This window comes from Cephus cinctus, unplaced genomic scaffold (assembly GCF_000341935.2).
Source record: "Cephus cinctus unplaced genomic scaffold, Ccin1 Ccin1_scaffold0066, whole genome shotgun sequence".
NCBI classification, from domain to species: domain Eukaryota; kingdom Metazoa; phylum Arthropoda; class Insecta; order Hymenoptera; family Cephidae; genus Cephus; species Cephus cinctus.
In genome coordinates, this window is record NW_014332809.1 from 4,047 (window position 1) to 16,066 (window position 12,020).

Sequence of the window (12,020 nt, forward strand, 5' to 3'; positions counted from 1 at the left end):
TTGCATTCTAAGTTTGTCCTGAATAAAAGGGCAGTTGTTATTGTTTTCTATATCGGGTTCTCACTCTTCTTCCTGGCTACCTTACCAACACCTTGGCGTTCCCTGCCCCTCTGCCATTCCCTCATCTGAGTTAGTTCGGTTGCCTTACTCTATTCTTTTCGGGGATTTTCGTAGTCTCGTTACGTGACGCAACGGTGCGTCTGGCGCCCAGTCGGTGACTTTCGGTATCGCGTCCCGGGGGGAATAGAGCATTAAATTTGTGGCGCAAAACGCGTCGGGATAGCTGCGTCTCGGCGAGTAGACTTTGGGGTTAGATTCCGCTTTAGTCTCAGTTTTATTTCACTGGCGAATAAGTTAAAGTATAAAATTTGCGTCACAATATATATATATATATATATATATATATATTAACAGACGTCAGCCTTTGCAATTACGCCAATTGAGAGACCGTGTACTAAAAAAGTTCCCAGCGATACAGCCAAAGTTTGTTTGGATTAAGGATTCAGCGGTATTAGTTAGGCGTGACGCTGAATCACGTCCTATCAAAGTCTTGCCATCCACGGACCTGTCGCAACTGTCTTTATGACTCTTTGGAATGCGCAACACTGCTCCCGCTATATCTGTGACACCAGCGACTACTGTTACCAACGTATGCTGTTTAAATGCCCAGTCTCTACCAGGGCACATTGATGAATTCCAGGAGCATTAAATTTTGGAATTCACTGCCCCCGGAGATCGCAACTGTCTTTATGACTCTTTGGAATGCGCAACACTGCTCCCGCTATATCTGTGACACCAGCGACTACTGTTACCAACGTATGCTGTTTAAATGCCCAGTCTCTACCAGCGCACATTGATGAATTCCAGGAGTATTAAATTTTGAAATTCACTGCCCCCGGAGATTACCACGGTTGAGAATCTTGCAGACTTTCGGCTAAAATGCCAGAACTACTTGCCGGCCGGGGAAGAGCGCGAGGCGGATCTGTGATCTGTGCCATAATCCTGGATAAACGTTTTCATTGCTATCGTCTGCTCTTGTGCTTTTCAATATCGATCAGGCTAAGTTAGGCTAACTTAATTTAATTTAATCTCATTCTACAGTTCATGCTTATTATAATATATTTACGATTAAAGTGCATTATTTGTAACACACATTATATCTATATTCACTCACTGAACCTGAACTTAAATGTATTTTATTCTGCGGTCCTTAAGGAGTCTACTCCAGGATCGAATAAACCGTCTCTCTCTCTCTCTTTCTATCTCTCTTTCTTTCTTTCTCTCTCTCTCTCTGTCTCTCTCTCTGATTACAAAGTGTGGCATTGCATGAAACAATTGGATTTATGTATCGGTTTTATATTCCATCCTTTAAACGTTTTATTTCTGCTATCTGCAAATATACAAGTGAATTGTTTTTGTACATATACCAGCCATATTTCAATACTACACCAGTAAAAACATAAGCATTTTTTAGCAATTTTGTTTTGTATACATATGTTTTTCGTGAAACATGTTGCCATTCGAGATTTCTAAGTACCTTATAATAGATTAATCTACATTAGAATTTGAACTCGATTGGAAGCGGATTGATATTTTATCAAAATAATAAAGTTCTGGTTAAAATCTGCCGATAAATAAATATATTTCAAATAATATGTACACTTTAAAAAGGCTTAGTCTCAATAATCAACTGCTTAACCCCTTGCACTATATTGACGAGTCTGACTCTTGATGAAAATTTTAGGCCAAACACGGATGTCACGAGTCGGGCTCGTTGTTCAGTTCCAGACCAAACGTGAATATCACGAGCTTGACTCGTACTCGACATTTCAGGTCGAACATGAATATCACGAGTCTGACTCGTCGTCTTAGTTTTGGACCAAGTATGTACCGGAATGCTTTAGAATATATCATACCATGCAAGAATATTAAATTTATACTTATAAGTATTTTTCAATTTAATAATTTGTTGATATTTAATATTTTATTTAAATTGCGTTTTTCAGTTTTAGGTTTGATGTTCAAATACTACTACCGTGGATTTGGTTTTACATATTTTTATTTTGTTAGTAATTAATTATATTATTATAATTAATCAGAATTTGTTTTCATCTTATGTAATAACTAAAGTATTTTTTTAAAGTTTTTGATTCAAATTCATTTGAATTTCACAAGAGTTTCATCGCGTGAAGTAAATACGGGCATGACTCATTTGCGCTCGATGGTAAGAATAGGTCTCAAGTTTCGGCACGCGCGCTCCACCGCTCGCCTTTCACCGCGACAATCTAGGCAGCCGCATTTGGCCTGACATTTCCCGAGGTTCCGAATAGTGCAATGGGTTAAAACTGTAATGACTAGTAACATCTATTACACGGCTTGTAGTATAAGAAATATTTTAATTACTAATGTCATCACTACAAATGGAATTTGGGCATGTTATCTCCTAGTACCTTGACTGTTTCACTAAATTTCACAGATGATGTTTCTTCGTAACTTCTTTAACTAGATATGTTAGGGCAAAAACAACATTAACGTTATTCTTTTAGTTTGATGTGAACACTATATGCAGTACACATTTTTCACAAACGTTTCGGATAACCTAGAGATAAAAAATGTACGTGCTTAGCTATTTGCTATTATTTAAAAAAAAAAAAAAAAATTATGAGAAATATAAATTCGATAGAATATTTCATAATGTAAAAAAATCTCGGTTACTTTAAGAGATGTTATGAAGAATTTTACGTTTATAATAAAAGTTAAGGGACAAAGATGTGTTTCATTTTCACTATTCGGCCATGATTATTGAAAACATGCTATCCTTGATAGGACATAATCAAAAGTCCATTAGAGATCCACTTGTTTTTCAAACATTTGGTAATGCCTGGAACATCAGCATGGGATGGCATCCACATAGCACCTTTACGATCACTTTCTCATTTGCCGGGATGAAAAGTACCGAACCTCGATTGAGAATTTTCAACGGTGATATTTCTGCCTTTCCATTAATTATGATGAGAATACTTGCTGTACTCCTCGGAATGAGATTATACAATGCTCTTCCCGGAGGTATCTGAAATATTTAAAGATATAAATAGTAAGACATTGGCATTGCGATTTCTTTGAAATATAAGAAACAACAGAATTATACTGATAAATATCGCAATATGAAAACACACGGTAATTTTGACAACAGCAAAGTCAGGTACAGGAGGTCGAAAGATCTCAGAACATTCGTCTTCTCGTGACGGTTGAAATCGTTTGGCTGAACTTGGTTCACAGTTGTACGTTAACATTTCAACTAATGTCGTCACATCTTTAAGTTTTGGTGTCAAACCTGCTCGTATGACATTATCAGAACACGCCATGCACTCAACACAATCTAAAAATTTATAATAGCAATTTATATTGTTGCAAATCAAACATAAATTATAAACTTAGCTACTTCTCATAATGGGTACTTCTTACCACCAGAAAGGTAAGCATGTGGCTCATTTGGTCCCAGATATATAGCTTCTCCAGGTTGTAATGTTATAAAATTGAATAAATAAATTCCAAAACAGCCTATATCACCTGGATATTCGGAATGTAACCGCTCAAGCAAATTAGCATTCAAAATTTGTCTAGTTGATTCATCTGAAAAACAATCCGATATATCAAGATCACAAAAGATACGTATATTTAATTTTGAACAATTTACTAATTGAACGAAATACTTCTATCATTACCTAAACTCGCTATGCGATCTAATAACTTTCGTAATTGCAACGCCACTACGCCAGGATCACAATTAATAAAATTTTGAAAACATTTTTTTAGTGCAGCAGGCAACCCTGCTTCATCCATTGTCATCAATTCAAGTACCTTGTCTTCACCTATAATAGTACGTAACTCCGGAACAGATTTTAAATATTGTTTTATTTCTGAAATAGGACGGAATCCACATAATGCTTCGAACGGTGTTAGGGCTATTGCTAACTCCGGTTTATGATTAGGATCTTTGTATATATCTGGATGAGATCGATGTAATTGTACAGCACGTTCCTTAAACAAGAGAAATAAATAATGTAAATATACTTATTTTAAAGCACATTGAGTTTATGATGACAAAATCAAACTATTATTAAATATTTACCTTATTTGGGTGGGCTTGAATCGATAGAGCTTTGTTAACAGATAAAATTTTAAAAAGAAAAGGTAATTGAATGCCAAATTTTTCTTCGACTGCTACACCCAAAACTTCTTTATTTTCTTTTATATAACTGTCAAGAGATTTATTTTCTTTTTTTAAATATGATGGACCATTGGGATGCGTACCCATCCAAAGTTCTGCATATGGTTTAGTTTCATCTAGGATAAAATCTGTATTTGCAGATTTTGTCAATGTGGCAACAGTACTGTCGATTCCATGCTTGCCCCAATCGTAAGACTGTACCATACATTTCAACTCCATTTTATACGATATCTACAATAGTTATTTCTAATTTTATACAAAGGTAAAAAAATAAAATATAAAGCAGGTTTATATTGTTAGTTTTTAAAACAACAATTGTTTTGTACTTGTAAAAACTCAGCATGGATTTAGTAAACAAATATTTATCTACATCTGCCTGTTGGATTTAGACCATACCGTGCATTACGTGCAATAAAGAATAAAAAGCTATTAAAACTGTGAATGTTTTTCTATATCGGTAATATTAAATTTACATAAGTATGTCGATGGTTTGATGGAAGTTCGTGGATCACTCACCGATTTGCTGACGTACTATTCCTTAATTATTTACCGAAATCTGTACACAAAGTAGGTTTTCGATTTATTCGAGTTGAGTCGACGCTAGTCGACATAAAAGTTAGGCAATTGTTTGCTCCAATTGGTTCTTTGTTGGACAAGTTACACTTGTAGAAAACCACTGAACTCTAACCATACTGGAACGCGTACACCTGTATTCGGAGATAGTCCGGCCAGCGCGTCACCTCAGTGAAGTTAGCCGGGCAATTTTAACTTTTTATCATACCAAATCGATTGGTGGTCGTTTGGTGGTCATTGGTGGCCTAATAAAAACATTTGGTGGTCAGTCATTCTTTTATAATCGAATAATCAAAATTTGACCGTGAAGTTAGCCGACATTTTTTTTTTCAACGAATTAAGTTTTTCAGGTGCTCAATCGATGCGTAATCGTTTGGTGGTAACGAATATCATAATTAAAATGTTTGGTGGTCGTTAGTTTTCGTAAAAAATTAAAAAATGATTGCAGTATCCAGCATTGACTGGATATGGGTGTAGGAACACACATTTACGGTCGATAAAACAGATATTTCTGAACAGATTCTCCCTTCGAAAAAATTAATCAATGCAAGAACGCTAGCCGATGATTGCTAGTCTACTTAAAACATTTGGTGGTCATCAATAAATTAATGCACGAGGTATGAAGAGTCATACCTCCGCTGCACGGCGAGCACCAAAGGCTGTGATTGGCTGAGAAATGGATACAGGGGTATCGTGAACTTCTATACATTCATTATATATATTTTTGATCTGTTTTCAGAAGAAAACAAGAAGCGTAATTGGCGGTGCAACCGCGGAGAAAGGAAGGCTCAGGCAGCGAACACAAAACAATACCATGATCCAAAGGAATCAGGTAAAACAAAAACCCCTTACGGACGGGGTTCATCAAAAAGGACAAATACCACCCCTGACGGCCCCGGGCGGGCATTAAGGGTAGTACTCGATGCGCTACTGGATCGTTTTAAATAAAATTATAAGAAAAGATAATAATAAATAGAAATTTTCAAGTTATAAAATTTTTTCAAAATGATTATTTCAAATTTTCATACGTAGAATGTCATCACATGTCAAAATATTGACGGAGCAATTGTTTTTTCACGTAAGCCGTTACGGTTCACGGAACGGGAGAGTCGGGACTAGTGTTGTGCAAGATTAAAAAATAGATAATCTAATGCAGATCAAGATTTTGATCCACAAAATGTATCTAGATCAGATACAGATGATATTATCATTTTTTAATCTAGATTTAAGATTACGCAATTGGTCATCTAGATCATAGATCAAACCAAGCATTACAAAATTAAGATATAGGAAGCTTTCACAGCTTTAGGTCTGTTCTTTATAGCGTCTTTTGTGCTCCGGAGAAAGCATCAACTGTGCACGAGCCTTAATCGAGACACAACAGTCTGGTTTCCGATTACTCACTTGTGTAGAGTTATGTCAACGCAAGCGATATCATTAGTTGTTTCCCAAATACTCCGTTGGAGCCAGCGAATAGCGAAACTTCGTGTCAATAAAAGTCGGCACAAATTGAATAATTGGCATGCACCTAATGCTGTGGGGAGTTTTCTAGTTATTAAGGTTATTTTATAATGGGACGTTGTCGGCAGACGTTTGTCGAAAGTCATTTCTATTAGGGACGTTCTACAATGGGACGTTGTCGGTAGACGTTTGTCGCAAGTCGCTTCTACAAGTCAACCATAGCAACGAAAAAAGTGGAGAAATCATTTTGATTGGTATATAGAAATGACTTACGACAAATGTATACCGACAACGTCCTATTGTAGAACGACCCTAATGGCCAGTTTCTTCAGTTTCGGATAAATCTCTAGCTAACCAATCATTTTAATGTTTTAGGAGTTTATCCGCAGGATAAATATTATCCCAAGTTGAAGAAATTAGCCATAAGCCAATTAGAATTAAATCCTCTGCTTTTTTTTCGATGTTACGATTGGTTTGTAGAATCGAACCATGAAAAAAAAATACCACCAAATACATCCCAATGTAAAAAGGATTCTGCCACTATCGCCACAAAGAATCAATATAGCAGTTTGCAAAATGTAGAAATAAAGTTTAATTGAATTGTAGATTTTGTATTTCATCAGAAGAATGAATATTAGGTTCTATGCAATGTATATTTAAAGAAGAATCACTATTACAATCACTGGTTACAATTTTCTGCTTTCGCGTTACCAAAACAGTACTAACATCAATTATAAGACGTAAATAAAGAAACTATCTTCTATTAATTTTATTATGATTATAATCCCCAAATGCAATTAAAATTAAATTTGTAATATTCGATAGTTATCTAATTTATGAAATATTACCAACCCCACTGTTATATTTGCAAAAAAGAAGCCTTTCAAATGTTTCATCCGTTAACTTATTACGTCTGGGGGTAAAAAGTTGACCAACAACACCAAACGCCCTTTCATTTTTTCACATTTATCAACATTTTTAAAGAAGTCCTAGTTTTACTACAATAACAATAGCACATCGTTTTCAACAACAAAGTCCATTTCTAGAGTGAAAGAAATTTTACATTGAAAAAATTATTTAAATTCCTTATTTTTTGATAATTTTTGTAAAATTTATTTATAAAGTTCAATAACTACTCATAATGAAAAAAAAATTGGATGTAAAAAAAATTGAACATGCAGCTTTGTGACTTTTTGAAGTTTTCGTGTTCGAGTCTCTGCTTGTAAACTTCTTTTTCATTAATTTTTTTGCATTTTATTTCTAAATTTGTTTAATATTGTAATAATAATCACGCAAATATGTATTGTCATTACAATTTTATTATTTTTGCTATTAATTACGATACTATCATAATCGTAAGAGTTATAACGAAAGTAATAAAATTTTTAAAACCTATTCGCAATAACTACCACTGTAAAATATTTATATGGAGTATAATATATAAAATATTGTGTATACGAGTATTTGTATTTTCACAACCTGATTTTTATTATTTACAAGAAGCAAAAATAATAAAATTGTAATGACAACACATATTTGCATGATTATATTATAATATTAAACAAATTCAGAAATAAAATGCAAAAAAATTCATGAAATAAAAATTCACGAGCACAGAGACGACCACGGAACCCTTGGCTTACCAAGCTGACATGCTACCGCTTCGCCCGGCAACCCTCTTCTAGCTAAGTTACACCTTTAGATATATAAGTTCCCATACAAACTTTAGGGCTCTATCAGAATCGGCTGTCCATTGGTCTGTAGAACTTGAGCATGGTATGAGGTTTCATCACTACGAAGCCCTCTTCTAGCTAAGTTACACCTTTAGATATATAAGTTCCCATACAAACTTTAGGGCTCTATCAGAATCGGCTGTCCATTGGTCTGTAGAACTTGAGCATGGTATGAGGTTTCATCACTACGAAGTCTCATTCGGAACTTCATTTCCCATACCGTTTCCTCCCCTTGTGAGTACAAATAGACTTGGCCATCGACATATAGTATGGACTACGCATAGACATAGGAAAAATGGTCGGCTGAAAGAAAAAGATAGCGACTGGTGGCGGCCAAGCCCTATCTTCTTCTAACCAGCAGCCGTAGTACGAGAGTATAGAAAACATAGGCAATGGGAACATTAGAAAAGGAGAACGATTGGCCGCCACCTGATTTCCTCTATGTTTATTTGAGCGGACACTTTTTCAAAGGATCTAAGGTAGGGATCGCGTAGTCCACACTATATGTCAATAGCCTGGACATACCCATGTATTGTGTGCCTCGCGATCCTTATATGCGGAATATATGTCTACATATAGCATTTCATTGGGTAAAATTCATTTGCAGGTGGCTTTTTAATGCGGTTTTGAAGGTTCATGAAAATTCCGAGTTCCTCCTTCTACTTATTTTTTTTAGGGGGGGGGGGGGCCCCACTGCCGCACAGACCCAATTGGACACAAATGACTTTTTACTGCAAATTCTGTCCACTTCTAAATAGATGGAATAGAATTAGGTACGAACAGTGTCTTATTATAGTATATCGTATGTGGTTCAACATTAGTTTACGCTAGGTTTAGTTAGGTAAGGTTAGAATAGGGTGGAATGTTCAAATTTCGGAGACTGGGTAGGTTAGTGAATAAGTATATCGTCTGATATATGAATAAGTATATCGACTGAAGAGAGCATTAAATCCTTGAAAAGGCTCCGTCAGATAAAGATAACTTACAATATAGTTGAATTAATGATAAAATATCGCTCAAGAGGCAGAAATTCGCATTTGTGTCAAATTGGGTTTGTGCGCATTTGGGCATCACCCATTTTTTATATACTGGTTTATGTGGAATGTATCAACGGCATAAAAATAGACACGACTGTATAATATAATAAAATGTATATGGTATAATATAATCATGCATTTGCTACATTCCAAGTTAATTAATCGGTTCAATAAGCATTGTTGATTAATAAAAAAAAAAGTAATAATAATTGGGTCTCGAACCCGCCCACACAGCACACTATATTTCGAAAACATTACAACAATATTCCAATATTTCAATGCGACAGCAATGTTGTTGATGTCTTTATGTCAAATATTGCACAATATTTCAGAGCAATATAATAAATAAAACTTTCTGATATATTGCTGAAATCTGTGACAAGAGTCCCTAACCAGACTCGGAGTATCCGAGCGAACACTAGTTCGCTGCCGCGCCGCTAGGTGGCCAAGGCAACTCGCATGAAAAAACGTAGGACCGGGTAAATAATTAATCCGTCGATTATTCGGTTTTCGTCTTCGCCGTCGATATATACTTTTGTATTCTGCATGTAAAAATTACATGTGAAATTATTGCATTTGTATAGAGTATTTAAAAATACAACCGAGGTAATATTTAAGGAGGTATAGGCAATTTGCCCAAAGAAACCCACGATACATTGCTGGCATTGGAATTTATTCTCAGTTATATTATTTCTCAGTTATCTATCTGAGTTATATTTTATTAATATTATGCATTGATATTTCCAAAATATTGACCGGCAATATTATAGCAATATTATGATTGCAACGTGCTGAGCGGACATTGCAAGGTTCCTGCAACATTCCAGAAATATTTAAACAATTTTCAATATATTTCCGGTAATATTGCATTATTTCAAGGGAAACTTTTGGCAATGTTGACAAAATATTTCTGCGCTGTGTGGGCGAGACTCTCGCACGTTGAGGCGTTACCATACACGTATGATACTTAGTTACCGTGGCGTACAGATTGAGAAAACTGTATTTCAGTTGTTATCCACGTTTGGAGTTTGCTTAGAGTACTTTGATACATACGCTCGACCAATCAAAAACGTGGGTATGGTTCGAGGCATCTCCGTCCACGTGACGCGTCGACAATAGAAAACACACGCTTTACAGTACCACCCGTTATAATCCATGCGTCTCACGGAGCTCACAAATATCACGCGTAGTATATCTATACAGGGTGTCCCAAAATTACCTGACCAACGGGGTATGGCGGTGTTCGGGAGGCACCACTGTTCATGAAAATGACCTTCCTTTTGTCCGGAAGGTCATAGTTTTTTAATGGGAGCAGGTCAAAGTTGACCAATCAGATTAAGGCGTCAAAAGAAACGTAGGCACCTGCGAACTCTGAGTTTTCTTCCCTCGCTTTTGTTTCTCGGTGGCTTCGGGCAGGATGACGTCAGCCGAAGACATGCCTATGGGAAACAAGGAACAAGCTACCGAGAAACAATAGCGAGGGAAGAAAACTCAGAGTTCGTAGGTGCCTACGTTTCTCTTGACGCCTCGTTCTAATTGGTCAACTTTGACCTGCTCCCATTTAAAAACTATGATCTTCCGGACAAAAGGAAGGTCATTTTCGTGATCAGTGGTGCCTCCCGAATACCGCCATACCCCGTTGGTCAGGTAATTTTGGGACACGCTGTATATACTCGACCAATAAAAAACGTGGGTATGGTTCGACGGCCCTCCGCTCAGGTGGCGCGTTTACTCCAAAATAAAATTGGTTTCAAGAATATCGGCCCATTGGCAATCTCCCTACTCATCTCTGATATAATATACCCTTTTTAAAAAATTAATTTTTATTCCATTCATTCATTAACACGGTAATTTTACACAGTCTGTACCAATTAAATAGATTCTATCTATCAATATCTCACATATAGTATATCCACGAGTTCAGTGTAGGCGAGATTGGCAGCATGCGAAAGTAGTCCCTAGTTACTTTGAATGGTATTAGTACGCGTTCAAGCCTCCGTCCCCTCCCCTCACCAATACGGGTCGATCTATGATTTTGAACAACACGCGTGGTGATAAATAAGTATACTTAGAGTTAAAAAATTTTGTTTCCTAGAAACTTTCTTCTACATATTCTATGATATACTAATCATATTTTTATTAGAAACCATTTTTTTAAAGTTACTACTTCATGCTGTGGACAAAATTACATGCATTCATGATGGTGATAAAAAAGTATACTTAGAATTAAAACCACCAAATAGTATAACGAGCTATAACCAGATATGAGTAGGGAGATTGCCAATGAGCCTGTTTTTGGTGATGGCAATTTTTCTTTGGTTTCGGCGCGCCACCTTAGCGGAGGGCTCACGAAGCAGTTCCACGTTTTTGATTGGTCGTGTATATATAGTAATATTACGCGTGATAATCTGGAGCTGTGTTTTGGCGCGTCGACGCGCCACCTGAACGAGACTCTCGAACTAGTTCCACGTTTTTCATTGGTCGAATGAATTCGTGTGTTCCTCGAGATCCACGATTTTAAACCGGGTGAACACTCAAATAGGGAGACTTGAATCAACCCTTTCTTACTGCATATTACATAAACCGTAGTAATGAGGCAGTAAACTTTGCCGATGTTAATTCCCTTAATATCCATATGGAGCTTTGTAAATAATAGAGTGAGCAAATAAAACTTTAAACAAACCCTCGAACGTGGGTAACTACAGAAATATAAGTTTGCTAAATGATATACCACAATGACTCGATGGCACACGATGGTATTATATTAGCTCGTATACATGTAATAAATTGGTACATCAAACAGCGAACGTTTCTTCTTCCCGAGAGCCTACCTGTGACAAACACCTATGTTACGCTGTTTCATGTTTGAATAGCATAAATAAGATTTAGACGGATAAAGAAGGCATTACGGAAAATTACCAAAAACAAAAATGCACTTATAAATCTCGGGCATAAAAATAATGATGAGCATATAAAAATGAACCA

The 12,020-nt window shown here is 36.2% G+C and overlaps 1 protein-coding gene and 1 long non-coding RNA gene across 6 annotated transcripts; one reads left to right on the top strand and one right to left on the bottom strand.

Moving 5' to 3' along the window:
• Window positions 1–1,352: 1,352 nt before the first annotated feature.
• On the bottom strand, window positions 1,353–4,942 carry LOC107268764 (mannose-6-phosphate isomerase). 5 transcript variants are annotated; one of them, XM_015741864.2, is made up of 6 exons: window positions 4,705–4,942; window positions 4,133–4,462; window positions 3,726–4,041; window positions 3,466–3,633; window positions 3,177–3,379; window positions 2,864–3,070 (listed from the first exon to the last, which is right to left on the bottom strand). In XM_015741864.2, the coding sequence occupies exons 2-6, from the start codon at window positions 4,448–4,450 to the stop codon at window positions 2,864–2,866; spliced, it is 1,212 nt and encodes a 403-aa protein (XP_015597350.1). In that variant the 5' UTR covers window positions 4,451–4,462; window positions 4,705–4,942. The 5 variants fall into 5 exon arrangements, with proteins under 5 accessions (XP_024941975.1, XP_015597350.1, XP_015597331.1 ...); XM_015741845.2 differs by having other exon boundaries at window positions 4,748–4,940; XM_015741873.2 differs by having other exon boundaries at window positions 4,628–4,726.
• On the top strand, window positions 4,933–7,028 carry LOC112494528. The gene is made up of 2 exons (XR_003060024.1): window positions 4,933–5,068; window positions 5,155–7,028. It is a non-coding gene; the product is annotated as an uncharacterized LOC112494528 (long non-coding RNA).
• Window positions 7,029–12,020: the final 4,992 nt, after the last annotated feature.

What these genes read in the sequence shown, in the direction of transcription:
- LOC107268764 (XM_025086207.1), bottom strand. Translation starts at nt 4,450, where the DNA reads ATGGAGTTGAAATGTATGGTACAGTCTTACGATTGGGGCAAGCATGGA. An exon ending in ACATGCTTACCTTTCTGGTG is followed by an intron (nt 3,380 to 3,465) that starts GTAAGAAGTACC and finishes ATAAATTTTTAG; the next exon opens with ATTGTGTTGAGTGCATGGCG. An exon ending in TTGCTGTTGTCAAAATTACC is followed by an intron (nt 3,071 to 3,176) that starts GTGTGTTTTCAT and finishes TAAATATTTCAG; the next exon opens with ATACCTCCGGGAAGAGCATT.